The sequence below is a fragment of the Triplophysa dalaica genome, chromosome 7 (genome assembly GCF_015846415.1).
Source record: "Triplophysa dalaica isolate WHDGS20190420 chromosome 7, ASM1584641v1, whole genome shotgun sequence".
NCBI classification, from domain to species: Eukaryota; Metazoa; Chordata; class Actinopteri; order Cypriniformes; family Nemacheilidae; genus Triplophysa; species Triplophysa dalaica.
The window spans coordinates 12554210-12571277 of record NC_079548.1 but is presented as its reverse complement, the minus strand read 5'-3'; the positions used below and the strand labels follow the sequence as shown (position 1 = coordinate 12571277).

At 39.7% G+C, this 17068-nt stretch overlaps 3 protein-coding genes across 4 annotated transcripts; all 3 read right to left on the bottom strand.

The window, feature by feature from the left end:
* Positions 1 to 220: 220 nt before the first annotated feature.
* Positions 221 to 3563, bottom strand: zgc:193811 (uncharacterized protein LOC559801 homolog). 2 transcript variants are annotated; one of them, XM_056753970.1, is made up of 5 exons: positions 2960 to 3563; positions 2432 to 2665; positions 2053 to 2169; positions 1638 to 1726; positions 221 to 687 (listed from the first exon to the last, which is right to left on the bottom strand). In XM_056753970.1, exons 1-5 carry the CDS (start codon positions 3041 to 3043, stop codon positions 345 to 347), a joined length of 867 nt encoding a protein of 288 aa, XP_056609948.1. In that variant the 5' UTR covers positions 3044 to 3563; the 3' UTR covers positions 221 to 344. The 2 variants fall into 2 exon arrangements, with proteins under 2 accessions (XP_056609948.1, XP_056609949.1); XM_056753971.1 differs by having other exon boundaries at positions 2432 to 2608.
* A 140-nt stretch (positions 3564 to 3703) lies between these two features.
* On the bottom strand, positions 3704 to 8055 carry lin7b (lin-7 homolog B (C. elegans)). The gene is made up of 6 exons (XM_056753972.1): positions 6970 to 8055; positions 6424 to 6542; positions 5591 to 5662; positions 5274 to 5483; positions 5005 to 5168; positions 3704 to 4408 (listed from the first exon to the last, which is right to left on the bottom strand). Exons 1-6 carry the CDS (start codon positions 7043 to 7045, stop codon positions 4387 to 4389), a joined length of 663 nt encoding a protein of 220 aa, XP_056609950.1. The 5' UTR covers positions 7046 to 8055; the 3' UTR covers positions 3704 to 4386.
* Positions 8056 to 8474: 419 nt separating this feature from the next.
* snrnp70 (small nuclear ribonucleoprotein 70 (U1)) lies at positions 8475 to 16821 on the bottom strand. Its single transcript, XM_056752937.1, has 10 exons — positions 16623 to 16821; positions 15970 to 16123; positions 15742 to 15804; positions 15591 to 15645; positions 15448 to 15512; positions 14992 to 15054; positions 14819 to 14900; positions 10301 to 10402; positions 10025 to 10124; positions 8475 to 9948 (listed from the first exon to the last, which is right to left on the bottom strand). Exons 2-10 carry the CDS (start codon positions 16114 to 16116, stop codon positions 9162 to 9164), a joined length of 1464 nt encoding a protein of 487 aa, XP_056608915.1. The 5' UTR covers positions 16117 to 16123; positions 16623 to 16821; the 3' UTR covers positions 8475 to 9161.
* Between the last annotated feature and the right edge of the window lie 247 nt (positions 16822 to 17068).

The following is a 17068-nucleotide window of genomic DNA, read 5'->3' as shown; positions in this document are numbered from 1 at the left end:
TATTTCTGTCTCTCTTTCCCTGGTCTTCCCTCTTTACTTGCAGATTTTTTTAGCATGCTTGCAGTAATCGTCCTGCAATTTTCTATAAATGTACTAAAGCTTTTCATACAAATGAATGCATGAGCATAGGAAAACAAACACCTAATAAAGAATGCATATACATATACACAGATTGTAAAAATCTATAAATCAATAAAGTGTCAGCTAATCACTCTTAACATGGTTTGTTTTCCATTTATTAATGACACGCAGAATGACAAATGGAAAGGATGACAATAAACATTAATTGATGTTGGAAATCAACAATTAGATCTAATGCACCTCACACCCTATTTTTGTCAGTTTTACACCATAGACATTTTGTTCTTCCCACATATCTGATTCTCTGTGCTATACATTTTGGGGACACCTAGAATGTCCAGTAACAGACCTCTACCACCATCTTGCTGTTTCAGCACATTTTGTGCAGATATAGGCAAAGGTGAATGCACAGGGACAGTAAAGCTATCCATATACAGACTACTTTTACCCCTGTGAGGCAAAGGCAGAGGTGGGCAAGGGAGTCGAGGTTGACATGATAAAGTGGATGGAGCTTTATGAGCAGGAAGTCGGCTGTGGGCTCCACTCTTGGTAAGGGTTCCATTAAAGGTAGCAGCCTCCATTACAGAATGAGGTGTCAAATCTGACCTAAAATGAAGAATAATTATGAAATAATTATATTTCTAAAGAATAATGCTGGGAAACAAAATAAAATATCATTATACTGAATTAACATTCTAGTCTGTTGGCGTCCATTGTCTTCTTATCAATACGATCACTGTTCACTCATATTTTACATAACCGCTGAGACTACAGTTCAGCATTCCTTAGCACAGGGTACTTCTTCAACCATGAAAAACCAACATCATCCAACCAGCTAGGATAAGTGTTTAAGTGCTCTTAACTATAAAGTCAGCACAGGCAAACCTAACAATTAAAAAGAGAAGAAAGAAAGACATTTCGTATCTGTTCAACACTGTCACGCATACACTTGCTATAAGGAGTTGTGTGAATTAGTGTCAATATGTGTCTTTGACCTTGCTGCCTTCAGTGTGGCCCACCAATCAACAGTTGACAGATCAGGAGGCCAGAAGATGAGAAGAGCTATGCTTCACTAAATCATCTAAATCCGTCTGTAGCAGGCAAACGTGAAAAGTGATGCATCTTTATGCAGGAGATCCAAAGACGGATTAAAATGACCTTATGATATTGATATGAAATGACCTTGGTATGTACAATCGGAGAGTGTATTCTGCATACAGTCGTACTGCAAACTAAATGACCAAAGCAATGCAGGCACATGTATACAGCCACAGATACTGATCATTGGTCAGGATGTGTTACAGCTCAAAAAATGATTCACTATAGTTCAGATCACAGATTTATATCATCCCTGAAGTTCTTCCAGTGGATACTTTAGAAGCAGTGCATTACTCTCCACTTACATCTAGAGATTGGATCAGTTCTGCAAACCCTTTGATATCTGTCATCACATTTGAGAAAGCCACTGCTGCTGACCTCAGATCAGCAGACGAAATCAAAATTAGCACTCAAAGTATTTCACATTCACACTGCCCTCTGGTGTTGTACAGTGTTACCTGTTGAAGTGCTTAAAGTCGGCTTTGGTTGTGCTACAGACAGGATCTTGCACACGGGACTGGGTCATATTCAGCTGTCTGTATAGTGCCTGATTAAAATCAAGAGATGAATGAGTCATTTCATCATCACAGAAGCTCTGGTGGAAATAAAGGGTTATGGTGACTACGATAGCCATATTAAGATACTAATCATGAACACGTATGTTTTATATTAATGCACTGTGAACTACTAAGAAATATCCCTAAGCTCCACTCTCAAAATGTGTCAAGTTTATCTCTAAACTGGTTCTCTCGTTTTAATACATACAAATTTTATTTAAACCCCACATCCACCCTTACATGTGTGTTTAAAGATAAAAATTCCAAAAAACAACATTGCATTTATACCTAGAATGTCCAACCCTTTTAATCTCACCTGCATCATTTTATAGTGCTCAGCCAGAGGTTCGAGCGCAGCTGGCTGACCAGTGTAGCTGTCCTGCATTTCACTTACGGGTTTAGAGACAACCCTCACTGCCACACAATCTCTGAGCTGCAGAGCAACAAACACACACACACACGTTTCAAAATCTTTGTGGAGACTTGTCAAAGACTTGTATTGTTTATACTGACCTTATGGGATTTTGTATCCCATACCCCTCACAGAAAAGCTTTCTGCATTTCAAATAAGCATCATTAAGTATGTTTATTAATCAATTTCCCTAATGGGTACTGCTGCTTGGTCCCCACAATATAGCTGATCTCAGATTTTAATACCCACGTGGACCTAAATCTCTGTCACACACACATCTCACCCTGTGAGCGAGTTCATTGAGGAAGTGTGTGGTCCAGTGTGGAGGGGCTTTAGAATGGATCTCGTTGTAAAGTGGTCCAGTCAGTGGCTTTCTGTCATGTTCAGTGTGTGAGGTGAGATGAAAGTGAGCAGAAGGCACTCTGTTGTGACGGCGGTGGACAGGCGGAAGAGGAGCATTCTGGAGCAGTGACAAGAGGTTGAAAATAGCGTTGAGATCACTTATTTTGCTGCAGAGCTAGTGGAAAATGACAATTTTGGCACAACAAACATGGTAATGTAAGGCTAAGATCTAGGACTTTGTATATGACCACATCGAAGACAAAATCTAGTGCTTTTAAAGCAAAGTACGCCTATTTGATCACAGAGCTCCAGAACAGCAAGATTCCAGTTCAATTGTTCAACAATTTAAGTAACCATGGTTACCACGGTCCTATTTCATACGACTAGTTTATGGCGATCAAAGACACTTACAGAAAGATATTAATTGAACGACAACCTATAAATCAAACATAATTTTCAACATCCGTACCTTACATGTGTTCATATAAAACGGCAGAGGAGGAATATATACGTGTCCAATGTTTGTGCTGGTGCGTCCGAGCTTTCGTTCCATTTTAATCACTTAATCCCAGTAACAGTTTTATATCGACAAATTAGACATGAGACATTGCAGTAAGATGTTTTAGCGATAGATAAATGGATGTCTGAATGAAAGAAGTCCTCCTAGTTTGTGATCATGCGTTGCTATGGAAACGCGAGCGAGTTCCTTCACCCAGAGCCATTGAGAGAGTCGCGTCAACTCTGTTGACTCCAATGGAACAGTTTTTTTCACAGCAATGGCGGTTCTCAATAGTCCCGGAAGTTACTAGTTACGCATGGAGATGCGACTAAACAAACCAACTTAGGTAAAATTTTAACCCCCCCAAAAAATGAAAGAAATAAAGTATTTAAAGATAAAACATAACTTCCTGGAACTATCTGAAGGCTCATTGAATCATGTGACGCTCCAGTGTTTAAGACTTCCGTTGACAGATCTCGCTCTCTAATGGATCTGCCTTCACCCAAGAGAAACATTACCACGTGACAGCACAACTGCACAGTAAATATTCAATATTTTAGAAAAATCTGTAAAATGATCATATTAAATTATTACATTTTTAAGCCGGTCAAGTTTTTTTGTGCCATCATTAATCCGCGTTTATAAAGCTCAATTTATTCGTAGAATTTACGGTTAACAACAACGGTAATACATAAACTCAATCGACTTCTAAAGTAAATAGTTGGTTTTAATGCATGAATAAACAAATATAAATAAACAAAAATTGAAACATCAAACAGAGTAGGCTAACTGACTGGAAGAACACACACACTCAGCACACTTTTATGACAGTAGCCTATTCACACAACCTGTTTAAGAAAGGAGGTTTTTTTTGCTCTAACTGTGTTTGTGTACTCCTGATGTTATTTTCACAGACTACACAACATGTGATTGAGAATACTTGTAAATGGGATGCATAGCTTCAACACAAACTGAATAAAACATACATCAACCGAAGAAGAAACTATTTAGTTAATGTACAACATTCTAAGGTAAAAGACAATACCCCACATATACACATACGTCCTGCTATTTGCACTATCCAGTATATTTAAAAACCTCTCTTCTGTGCTAACAGACACACACCCCCTTCCAGAATATCACAGGGTGCAGGTTCCCCATAAGAATAAAACAGAAAATTAGACTCAGACGGACCAGATGCACTATGTTCAGACTCTCCCTGCACTTGGCCAGGGAAATAGTGTATTTACGTCTACATTTGTTGAGATCATTCCGCTAACATATAAATAACATATCTAGGGGTAGTCTAAACTGATCTCCTCTGGGTCTTCTGTCATCCTATGGGAGCAGAAAGGGTGGGAGAATGGATCAGCACGCCAGACTGATGGTGAGTCTTGTTAACCCCTGGACTCCAAAGACCTGGGTAGATGAAAAGAAATTGTTAAAGAGTAATTATTTTGTGATTTTTAACATCCTACTTTGGTTTATGCAGTGTCCAACAAGTTTACATACATACACAGTGCAAAAACACTCATTTTCTAATAATAGGCTAGGTTATTATTACTATACTTCTTGAATGACTCTTAAATGATTCGTTCGGCGATTCATCTGTCTAATCCCCTCCTTTCTGTTAGCCTACTCTGTTCTAATTGGTCAGATGGTCTAGTCTGCTGTGAGTGGTCTACCGCGTGCAGTGTGGCAAATGGAAGGTAGGCGGTCATTACACTGACGCAAATCCGACCCGTAACTGAGATTAGAATAACAGTCGACTCATTTGTGTGATCCAGAGTCGACTCCTTTTATCCCAAGCCAGTAACTATGTTATTAGTTCACTTTTTAGCATTAGACTGCTTACATTCACATACAGCAACATTACACACGGCATGAAATGTAATTTTAATAGCATTCTTTATACTCTTTAAAACACAGGTGGCCCTCAAAGTTCGAATACACTTATTCTGTAGCATCCCATCAGAATAGAGAGAGAGGAAAGAAAGAAGGATTAAAAGACTCACGAGTAACTGGTATGCTGCTGACGTCTCCTGGCACTTCTCATCTTCTCAAACCTGGCTTCCATCTCCTCAAGGACTTTAGGGGTATAACGCACCACTAGCTTCACCGAACCCTGTGCTGCCTTTAGCAGTTCTACGGCTTTCTCATGGTGCTCGCCCTCTACACTCTACATAAAGATAAAATAAAGACCTTTTTATCAGGTACTACAATCATGATATTATGGAGAACATGTGGCAAAATGATACATTTTAGACATACTGCCCCAACTTACCACACCATTAACAGACAGCAGTTGATCTCCTCTCTTCAGACCCCCTTGCCGGTCAGCAACCCCACCGGGGATGACCCTGGAGATGTAGATGGGGGAGTTCTGTTCTTTTCCCCCCATGATATTGAAACCAAGCCCCTCATCCGTTTTAGGGAGTTCCACCACTCTTGGGTGAGCATGGCCTTCGCTGGCGGCAAATGCTGCTACTGTAGCCTGAATCGAAAGATAAAGATGACCGTAAATAAAATAAAAAAATAAGGGTCTGCAAGGTTTTAGGAGTGTTGGTGTGAGTGTTTGGCATAGCAGGTTGTGACTGTTACCTTGGCAGTGGCTTGGGCTCGCACCTCTGGCCCACCAACAATGTCCAACGTGTCATAAAGTTGCTCATACACCTAAACAAGAGAGGAAGCATGAAAAAACATTAGTCATGTACAGTGAGATTAAGTACAAACAAATGTCAGGAATTTGGTTTATTACATACATATGAATGTACACAAATTACTGACATTCTATAATGTTTGTTAATGATTTTAGAAATAAGGTACAGTACAAATATACTTGTGCATTACACGGCTGTATACAAAAATAAATAAAGGGCCAATTTATTTTGCTACAGAGGGATTTCAGAGAGCTGTGTAATAACGAATGTTAATGTCATGTGTTTTCAGAAGAAGTATGAAGGCTAAAGTGAAATGTTTATCAAGGACACAGTGAGTCATTCAGTGAATGCAGCAGTTTTGTCATTGAGCAAAGACCATAGATGTGTGAAGAGGGCATAGTGTTGTCTTTTACAAAATAGTGCCATCCTCTCTGCATTCCCACACATTTATACCCAGCGATTTAATTTCCATTGTATTCCGTAAAATCAGCACAATGAAAATATGTTATCAAAATAATTAGCAGTACAAGAAACACATACAGTTTATAAATCCAGCAGACAAATTGATCCAAAACAACTTGGTTAATTTAACAGTATGAAACTTTATCAGTTTGTGTGTTCCCTTGGGATCGAACCCATGACCTCAGTGTTGCTTGCACCATGGAGCCGATAACAAAATACAAACATCTTAGTTGTGTTGTTTTCCCCATATCCATAAAACTATTTGATTAATAACAGTTATCCTTTTGTTTTTAGGATGTAAGTGGTCTTAACCTCTCTGATGGCAGCACAGAATTTGCTCTGTAATACTCGCTGTAGAGCCTGGAGTTTAGGAGGGGGAAGTTCCCCACTCCTTTGTAGTCGATCCAACAATTCAATCACTCTGCACACATCTGGAGAATTAAGAAAGACAAATCAGAAAGATACAATGTTAAACAGGACGAAATCCCTCGTTTTCAGCATTCAACGAAATTAGGTCCAAATGGTAACTTGGGTCATTGACTGCATTAGTTGTCAAATTACACGCTTGCTTTTAATGTAACATCCTGCTCTCTTTTCAATACATGTTTAAATCAGACATGTTAAAGTACATTTATTTACCAGTTTAATACTTTAATATAAACAATTGTGTGCCCAAGTCAAATCTATTTTTTCATTCAAAATAAGAGCGCGAGCGCTCCCAACAAGGGACATCGATTCATTCATTTCACGGGCACACCTGAACCACTTTACCCGCTCACTATATTAATAAACGTATGATATTCCCGAATGACATATTTTTTAGTGATGTGATGAACATGGCAAGGTTAAATTAATTACCTCTTTCCAAGCAGAGCGGTTCAGTCATCGCGGCCATGTCCACGTCTTTACCCGTATGGTAATACGATGACATCATTGGGATGGCTTGCTGCAGCAGAGGATTAAACCTTTCGCAACGTCTCTTAACAATATGCAAATAAACTGTCCGCCGTTCGTTTATGGAGGACGGAAAAATTATTTTAAATAGTCAAATATGACGGAATACGCAGGTATACAGAAAAGACGCTTTAGCTTCGCTGCTGTGATGCGCGAGTCTGACCACTAGCACTTGGCTGCCGTTCTTTCAGTGACGCAACGACCTACGTCATAGGTCTTATCCAGTGCTTTCTCGACTAGTGGGCCGTTGTGGTGCCGAAAAAGGACTCCTGACAAATTCTGACTCCCTCATTTCTCACTAACATTAGAATTAGGTGTGGTGGAGGGGTTAAAATCAGCTAATCCATCAGCAGTTTCAATGAGGAGATTCGGTATCTGGCGGGGAGCCAAAATTCGGCACAACACGCAGGGTGCACTACGCACCTCAAGATTAGCTAAAATATGACAAAGCAATAAAAAAAAAAGTGTTAAATCCGGGTAAAGTGAATTCTGAGAATAGATGTTAGTAATGTATATCAGTAACTCATCAGAAGTATGTAGTACTGAATTGTGGAGTTAAACAGTTTCTCAGTTTCACTATTCAGGATTTTTTTAAAGGGGCTAAAACGGGGGATCGATGACGCAATGGATTGTCCGAGCATGCATGGAGTCTAGCATCAGGTGTCTGCTCCATCACAAGTTTAGGGTTGTAAGCTTTTCGCCCACACTTTCAGACTCTGCCCAACTAAACAAACTTCACGCCAAATAACAAGCAAATGGGAACGCAGACGGAACGGAAGGAGGATCACTGCACATTATCGCGAAGTGCTTCATTAAATGATGTTAAATCAACAAGTACAAGTAGACAAAGCTGTCCGTGTTTTTCACACTTGACTTCTTTTTTGAAGATGCTAGCGTCGGTTTTAAAAGATAATCCTATGGAGTAAACAGTTTTTCTTTTAAAAAAGCCCCGTTTTTCTGCAGCTCAGAGCGTCGAAAAAACACCTTTTCTGAGAAAAAAAAACGCCCGGTTATGAACCTTTTCGCAGCTAACCAATCACGGAGACCTATCGTTTCCATAACAACATGCGAGGAACGTGATTGGTCGAGGAGGCTCAATATCGAAAAATAAAATGGCGGCCGAAATGCTCAGCGTTTTAGAGTCATGCTTGTTTCTCTACTTATTTAACTTACTCCGTTTTTTCTCCATTCAAATTTGGTTGGGTGATTAACACGATTCCGTTATGTTACAAACTCAGAACACACATTTCGATGTCACTTTACAAGGACATTAAGCTATATAGACTTTCAAGTTACACCTGTTGTGGACAATGCTGGGAGTCGACGGGAAAATAGAGATTCAACGGGCTAATCAGTGTCTGAAAACGACAAAACGATTCATAGTAGATAGAGCAATAAAGCAGTCACGGTTGGCAATAAAAAGTATTTATTTAAGGAAAGAAATGCAGAACCAATACAACCAGATATGGGCTTAAAAAGGGAAAAAATTAAGAGCAATTTTCGTTAACCCATGGCAAACATTCCTATTTAAAAAACATTTCTTTTTCCACTTTCTACATTTACGCCTTCAGCAAAGTGAGGGATCACTATTGATTTACAAGTCACAGTTTGGACCAAATATAAAACAAATGTGCAAAAAAAAAAAAAACAGGGAAACCGATACCAAAAGAAACGACTATGAAAATGGACATAACAGCACTACACAACCAAGACATATGTCTCTTGACCATAACGCTCAATATTTTAATACAGAGTAGATTGTTCAGTTAGGGATCTCTTCCCAGTAATATTTACTGATGTAGGACAGAAATTGTTGTGTCAAACGGCATAGTTATATAGTGAACTGTACCAAACTGGTTACCTGGGTTCAAAATAAAAAAAGCTCAGTTCATCTACATAATCTTTGTTATAAGAAAATGATGCGTTCTACCAGAGATACACTCAAGTCTGTGATCACTGTTTGTAGTACAGTTTATAATACTCACACACTGTTGACATAGTGAAGCAAGGGTGGAGGCATTAAATAATGGTGGGGGGGAGAATATTGGTGATTTGAAAACACGTTACAACTGGATCACACACAAAATCTGGCACTTTTAGTACTCATCCCCCTGGGCTTCCATCCTGTAACCATTCTCATTGGAGGCATAGCCCTCGCCTGACTGCATTGAATCCTGATCCATCATGATCATTCGCATCCCATCCTGTGAACCTTCCTCCGATTGTGGGGGCACTGGTTCTTCGCCTTCACCTCCATTACCAACACCCTCCTGATCACCTGAGGATGACACGTGTCTATCTTCCCTTCGGTCTCCACGTTCCCGGTCACCACGGTCACGCTTGTGTTCCCGATCCCTGTCCCTGTCTCGCCTTCTATCCCGGTCCCTGTCTCTGTCTTTATCTCTGTGACTGCGCTTTCTTTCTCTGTCCCTCTCTCTGTCTTTATCTCTGTCACGCCCCCTCTCCTCTCCTTCTGGAACACTTGGTTCACCACCCAAGGATTCCTCCACACCCCTTTCTCCTACATCTGGATTCATGCCTTCAGCTTGCCCACCAACGCCTTCTTCCCCTCCATCTGCTCCCTTTCCTCTCTCCCGGTCTCTCTTTTTGTCCCTGCTTCTGCTTCTCCTCTTGCGGTCTCTCTCTCTATCCCGGTCCCTACTCCTTTCTCTACTATCCCCAGGAGCACCTCTTTCTCTTTCCCTGTCCCGACGTCGGCTGCTGCCCACAGTTTCCTCTGCTGGAACCACAACCGCCCTCTCTCGCTCACGAGACCTGGTACGTCTGCGCCTTTCTCGAGAACGAGTGCGTCTGCGTTCTCCACGCTCCTTGTCTCGGTCACGACTACGTTCTCTTCGATCGGTACGTTCCCGATCGCGGTCACTAAGAGAGAGAACACTTTTGTCAGGTTATCAAAAATCTAAAAATCATGCATAAAACAACCACGTTTCAAACGTACCTTCCAATTGGTCTGTCATCATAGCGGGATGTGTCATCTCTGCCTGAATGCTTTATGTTGACATCTGCTCCTCCCCTCCGTGTACCACCAAGACCTCCCCCTGAATAGCAATAAGCAACCATTTGAGGACATGGATACTTATTACTTCATAAAAACAGGGATGAAAGCATTCCAAGCATTTTCATCAACTAGATGATTTGATTATTTGAAAAACAAACCTTATTAACCTAAAAATTAAACAACAATATCTGAACAGGAGACAACAACAACATTTACCAAGTCGACGGGGGTTCCATCCTTTGACTGTGCGTCCTCTTTCAACATCAACAAGTACTCTCCGTCCATCAATTTTCTTACCATCTGCATGCTTGTAGGCAGCTACAGACGATGACAGATGAGCAATAGCAAAGCAAAGATAGAGGAAGGAAAGGAATGGAGAAAACAGAAAGAACAGTTGGACAATGAGAAACAAGAACACAAACAACAGTATTTCCTGCTACATACCTTGAATTAAGGATGAACTCCATTCAAAACAAAGTCTTTTAAAGCCATTTGAAGGTACACGCTTACCTCAGAATGGATAACACACCAGGACTGAGATATATCGACAATCAGTACAATTAAAATGCTACGTGTGGCTTGAGATGCAGGGCCGCCATAAAGAATATATTTATCCATACAAATACTATCTTCTACATTCATAAAGAATGGGTGTTAGAAGACGTGTTCACCGCAGAAATGCAAAAAAGGCAGATAAATGCTCAAATTTAGCAAAAGAAACTAAATCCAACCTTGTATATATTCCTCTTATATATTCAGCATAACTATTTATTTAATTGCAACCACTTGGGTGCTTAAATGCACAGTTATAAAAAAAAATTAGAAGAAGCAGAAGCCTATTGAAATGTTTTCCCGGCAAAGACATTCAAACTCCAGCTTCCATTTTGCACAAGTATTTTAAAGATTGCTATGCCAGTTTACTTGAGGCTATGGTTAGTAAAGGATTAACTTGTGCCCTGACATTCAGAAATAAAGAAAAATACTAAAAAATGCTTTTTAACAGGGGAAGGCACTTTTAAGTGGATGACAAAAACAAAGCAAGTGCACTCTTCATCTACATATACAACCACAGATGCGGTATGTACATCTATGGTAACAACATCTTGTACCACTGTTATGTAAATTTAAAGTGTGCTCCACAATTAAATTAACAGCAATGAATCCATGAATATCGTAAAGGAATGATTCACATAAGTCCCCATTGATTTGATCATAGTAATTTTATTGCTACTCAATGCGGACCATTTTTGGGTGAACTACTCTTTCAAAAAAGGCACTTCGTGAATGCATTTAAGGAAAGAAATACCCTCTTAATACTTAAGTTTCACTCACACAGAAACAAGCACATACATACAAAATTTCTATAAGCAGTCAAGCACTGAGGATCATTCAAACATCCCCCACACAAAAGGAAAACTACTGTAGTTTTACTTCTTGCTTTTACGGCTTATTACAAAAACGGTACTTCTAATATATGATTTAGGACAAAAGACTAGTGGTCAGCCGATATATTGCCGATGCCGATGTATCGGCTGATATTTGGAAGTTTTTTTATAATCGGCATTGGCAGATAAAGCTTTCCGTTGGTCACGTTAGAGCATTAGCATTTTGATCTTTGAGAAGATGGCTACACTCGACCCTACACGGCTCCCCACAGACCGGTTTGTGTACAACACCACATAAGCGTGAACAGAGCAGACTACTTCATTTGCTTTAAAAACGCTCCCGCAGCACACAGATGCCAACATTCCGTCCTGCCTGCACTGCGCTGAATGAAATCAAACATTCAAAGCCAGTGTCTGACAGACAGTGAAATAACCAACCATCATTCCATTTTAATGTGACATTGTGTGTAACAGTTAACAATCCGCACGCAGTCTTATTCAAACAGTTCCGTTAAGTGTAATATCTGCAGCCCAGAGGTAACTACAACTAGGCACACAAATATAGTTTAAACAAATGGAAACGATTGAACCTCACAAACAGTGATAAATCCTGTGACCGTCTCTGCCTCAGATACAGTATAGGTGTTTTTAGGTAACTTACTAATAAGACCCTGTTTCACTTCCACACTCAGTAACATGTCACTCTTATTCCAGCATGAGAGCTGTGTGAGGTGAACGAGATAGACACATACACTGTATCTTAAGCAATAATATGTTAATGCTTAATGTTAATAATATGCTAAATATGCTAACTAAAAACAAACTAATTTTAGAACGTCAAACATATGGAGTAAAATGTATTAGTACAGTACTGTATAAATTTGTCATTAAATATACATGTTATCTAGAATCTAATTGTCAGTATTGAAGTGTTACCTCGTTAAATGTTGTACAATTCAGAGAATATTGCATAAATATGTTTTTGGGATCATTAAGTTCTACTAATTTCTTGCATGTTTCTTTTTTTACAATAATAACATTTCTTATATCGACCAAATTGCTTTCTTCATATCGGCATCGGCCATTAAAAAAAAAAAAACATATCGGTCGACCACTACAAGAGACAAATATCCTCACCTACACACGTCTAAACCCTGAAGTGTTTTACCTTAAGCTTACCACATTACCTGAAGATGCTACCTTACCATAAACACTTGGCAAAGGATGGACTTCCTTGATGGAAAAACCCCACGGAAACGAAGCCTGGCGAATCCAGCTGCCTCCAAATAAAATGTCTCAGTAAATTGGATACTCGAGAAAAAAACTTGAACCATGGGATCAGGGATCCAATTCTTCTACAATGAATTTGATGAAATCCACAAAGCTACTCTGGTCTGCACGTGGTCAAGTTCATGAGGGCCTTACCACCAAACCCTCAAGTTCTTTCACATACACTGTCCTAACATCTCAAACAGAGGGCCTTACCAGCAACCCTCAGACCACCAGAACTCAACTAGAGGGCCTTACCAACCACCCTCAGATTACTTATCCAACAAGAGGGCCTTACCATCCACCCTCATTTTCTCCAACTTCAGTAAGTTAACAGAGGGCCTTACCACAACCCTCACCAACATAGTCTATAAGAGGGCCTTACCAACCACCCTCATCCAAAAATGTACCTGCTTTTATTTGTCATTAAGAAAAATGGTAAATGGTTTGAACCCTGAACATATATGTTACAGGATGTTAACGTTTATCAAATCTATAGACCATTACGTTGCTTTTGGTTCACTGGGTGCTCACCCAGAAAATAAAAGCCTACACAGGTTGTGTACAAGAAACTAATATATAGCTCTCTGGGACTTGGACAGATTACTTCCATACATCTGATTCTAATATAGCGATGTACAACTAAAAAATAAATGGAAATTTCCCTCCGTTGGATTTATGAGCTTAAGGAAGAAACTCTAGGACGGGACCGACATGTTGAGTACAGGGGAAACCCTTAGCTAGATTGGTAAATTATGTAAAAGTGTTCTACGCAGCGATTTTAACATCCAAAGCCTTGGTTAATCAATTCTATTAAAGCCAATTCCTATTATCCATATTTAAGACCAAAGCGTCATTGTGTTTATCACTATGTCAGATGGCTTTGTCTTATTCCACGATTCCAGTAGCTGATATCAAACATGCACGATCACATTGAAAACGTACCACAAAACAAATTTGTGGGGGGGAGGGCTTCGTATCCAAATGCAGATTACTCATCTATTGCGGCATAACTCTGTAAGCAAGCGCTATACATCAACAGATTTATTGCTTTCTGTACACCCCCACATTTGCTTTCACAAGTGATAGTCAAACGTGTTTGCAAACATGCACTCAACTGTCAAAGTCTGAATCTCGCACTAGGATTAGTACCATGGCTTTAATAGAAAAGATTACAGGCTCAGTCTCGTGAAAACTGGCCCAAGCTACGTTCGACGCCCTTCAACTTGACCCTAAAATTGGCCAGTTGGAAATTGATTTGGACACCTAACTGCCTACAATTAGATCAGGGTGTAAAAAAATCTTACCCATCATACAAACCCATCATACCAACCATATACTGAGCTGTGGTAGTAGGGTGTAGATGTATCAAAACCATCATCATGATCTGCAAGCCAGCTCTGGCCAATAGCCATCAGAGATAGGCGGCTGCAGTAGCAATGAGAACAACACAGAATTAATAAATAGCATTGACTCGCTCTGCAACACTTCAGTTATGAAAGCCCTTATGAGTAAAGCGTTTATATGAAATGCTCTGTGCACCAAACATGAACAGGTGTGTAGTAAACGGGTCACCTTTCCACTACAGAGGGCCTTAGCCTTTAGCTTACCATCTCTGCTCCAGCCGGAAACACACTCTGCTATGTCACACTGCCTAAACATTACAGAGATGCCATACAGTGGCAACATTCATCAGAATGTATGTTGGGCTAACGCACTCCGCTCCTCCTACCACCTTCTTTACACAACATGTGCAGCACCATCACACACCAGATGCAACACGCGCACACACAGGGGTAAGAAACAGGAATATACTACAAACACAGACATTGATAGGACTGACAAGACTGTCATCCACAAACACACACAAATTATTAACATTCTCAATTGTACTACGGTGTTGCACTTTATTTGACAATGTAAATCTTTGATTGGTCACTATTGCCTCTAATGTTAAAAAAAATGACTTCAAGACGTTTGTATGAAAGATACAAAACTATATTTATCAGCTTTGGCATGCTATTCCAAGCAATGATTTCTTTAAAGAAGGTTTAAAGAATACTACAACTTGGCTACTCACAGTGCATGTCTCTTTCGTGTTCGTATTCGATAAACGCGTAGCCTCTTGGTTTTCCGGTTTTCTTGTTGAACACAATGTAAATCTAATAAATGAGAGCATAAGTACAAAGATGAGACCGTGATGATACAAAAGGACAGGATAAACATGTATAATACATTCTAAACAAGACTTACCCGTTTAATGGGACCATAGACTTCAAACTCACGCCGCAGCTTGGATTCTGTGGTGTCATAATTCTGCAAAAAGGAACCAAAGTTGTATAAGGTGCCTTAGGCAAAAATCTCTAAATATTCAGAGCCCTGTTAGTGATCGTTCACACCGCCAGCGACACCTAGCAACTTTATGTCATTCATTTCAATGAAGAGCTGGCGACGCGACAAAGTTGCTCAACTTTATGCAAATGATGAGCAACTTTCAGGTGCGACTAAAAATGGTAGTAAAGCAGTGGATCCACGTCATCAGTCTCCCGTCAGTTACAACAGGGTTTGTTTATAACCGTTAATAGAGCAACCAAATCTAGGAACGCCTTCTAACTACCTCGTAGCAAAAGACTAGCTACACTGTCGCTGGCTGTGTGTACGCACAGTTGGTTGGCAGGCTCTTTCAACAACAAAAAAAAAAAAACTCACAATTCGAGCCACAAACAAGGTCTTAAAGGCATCTCCCTGAGCATTAGGATCATTGTGTGGGTCCCCTGCAGAGAAACACAAGAGTCATAAGAGTGTTATAACAGTCTTGCAGAAGTTCAGTTGTGAGCCGCTTGTATACTTACATATCTTCAGTTCAACTTCCATAACACCTTGCCTCCTTTCCATCTTCTCTCTTCTCTAGAATTCAAATCAGGGGGGCCAATGTTACATTCAATTATATGAGAATATTTAATAATATGTATATTCGACAAAAAACAAGTATGACTTCCTCACCTTTCTCTCCAACCTTTCATCTCGCGTTTCGGCTCTTGTAGGTGGTGGAGCATCTCTGGGATCCTGATTAACAGTTAGTGAAAAAAAAAAACAGTATTATAATGATTCAAAAACACAGTTAATATTCAAACAGTCAACTCATATTAAAAGAAATAAACTATCTTCATAAGTAATATTTTAGATTAAACGATGACAAACATATCAAGTCAAAGTCTTTAAGTAACTTACCTCAAAATGCCGAATGAAAGGGGCAATGCCACAGTACGGCTGGTTGTGATGTTTCTCATGGGGAAGCTTCTCTAACTGAGGAAGAAACGGTATCGGGTCCCGCGGAGCAAACAATGCCAGCAGGTTCGGGGGTAGAAACTGAGTCATTGTTCACCTATAAGAGAGACATTTAGTTTATGTAAAATAAGCCTTTAACCGACACGCATAATCTTATATCTTTAAATGATAAATAACTAGTAGATTTCTTGTAAATTAAAATACATTGTAAAAACCCACATGCAATAGTTTAAAAGCGTGACGTACGGTTTAATCGCAAAAAAAAACGTCAGGCTTCACGTGACTAATTCACTTTTAGTAAATACTTAAAACGAGCACGAGTTTCTGAGAAGTTGAATTAGCATTACCAGCTAACGCTCTTGGCAACGTGCACACATTTACATTCGCGATTTCACAACACATTTGTGCATTGTACAATCTTACAAACTAACTTAAATAAAGTCACACAAACAAAAACATACCACGCGGTGATAAACGTATTCAAATTTAAACTAAATCCCGTTTAGGGTCAACTATGCTAATTCAACAAGGACTGAGCTGTTGATCAGATTACAGATCGTGTGCATTTCCCTGCGCGGCCTAATGTGCCACTTTACCTCAGCTTTTCATCAAATCCCGAAGAAAACTCCAACTTCAACCCAAATCCCTCCGTATGTTTTTATGAAAATCTTCGTGCATGAATTTCGAATACCCTCGTAGTTTAGAATATGTGTCTATCAACACAATAACCAACGTGCGGTTTCGTCTCGTCTCGACGAGCGAGTTGTTCCTTTCTTAAAATGGCGCGAGGCCGTAAACCACAGCAATGTTTTACGACACTTTGGTAGGGGTGTGGTTAGTTTACAAAATAAAAGCTCTTAAATAGACGTATGTTTTTTTTATAGAAGAAAAAAAATACTTAGGTCACACAACATATAAATATATTTGTTTATATATATATGTGCGTGTGTGTGTGTTCCGCTGGCCCCCAAGTACAAATAACATGATGGACAAAGTAGGCTATCCCAGCCACACGTCTGTTATTTGTTTGTGTGCAGGTTTT

Excerpts from the sequence above, each read along its gene's own strand:
- zgc:193811 (XM_056753970.1), bottom strand. The coding sequence starts at position 3,043 with ATGGAACGAAAGCTCGGACGCACCAGCACAAACATTGGACACGTATAT. Across the intron at positions 2,666-2,959 it reads TTTATATGAACACATGTAAG|CTCTGCAGCAAAATAAGTGA; the intron begins GTACGGATGTTG and ends ATTTTCCACTAG. Across the intron at positions 1,727-2,052 it reads AGCACTATAAAATGATGCAG|GCACTATACAGACAGCTGAA; the intron begins GTGAGATTAAAA and ends GATTTTAATCAG.
- snrnp70 (XM_056752937.1), bottom strand. The coding sequence starts at position 16,116 with ATGACTCAGTTTCTACCCCCGAACCTGCTGGCATTGTTTGCTCCGCGG. Across the intron at positions 10,403-14,818 it reads ACACGAAAGAGACATGCACT|CTGCCTACAAGCATGCAGAT; the intron begins GTGAGTAGCCAA and ends CATCGTCTGTAG. Across the intron at positions 9,949-10,024 it reads GATGACAGACCAATTGGAAG|TGACCGCGATCGGGAACGTA; the intron begins GTACGTTTGAAA and ends TCTCTCTCTTAG.
- lin7b (XM_056753972.1), bottom strand. The coding sequence starts at position 7,045 with ATGATGTCATCGTATTACCATACGGGTAAAGACGTGGACATGGCCGCG. Across the intron at positions 6,543-6,969 it reads ACCGCTCTGCTTGGAAAGAG|ATGTGTGCAGAGTGATTGAA; the intron begins GTAATTAATTTA and ends TTAATTCTCCAG. Across the intron at positions 5,663-6,423 it reads TCTGTGCTGCCATCAGAGAG|GTGTATGAGCAACTTTATGA; the intron begins GTTAAGACCACT and ends TCTCTTGTTTAG.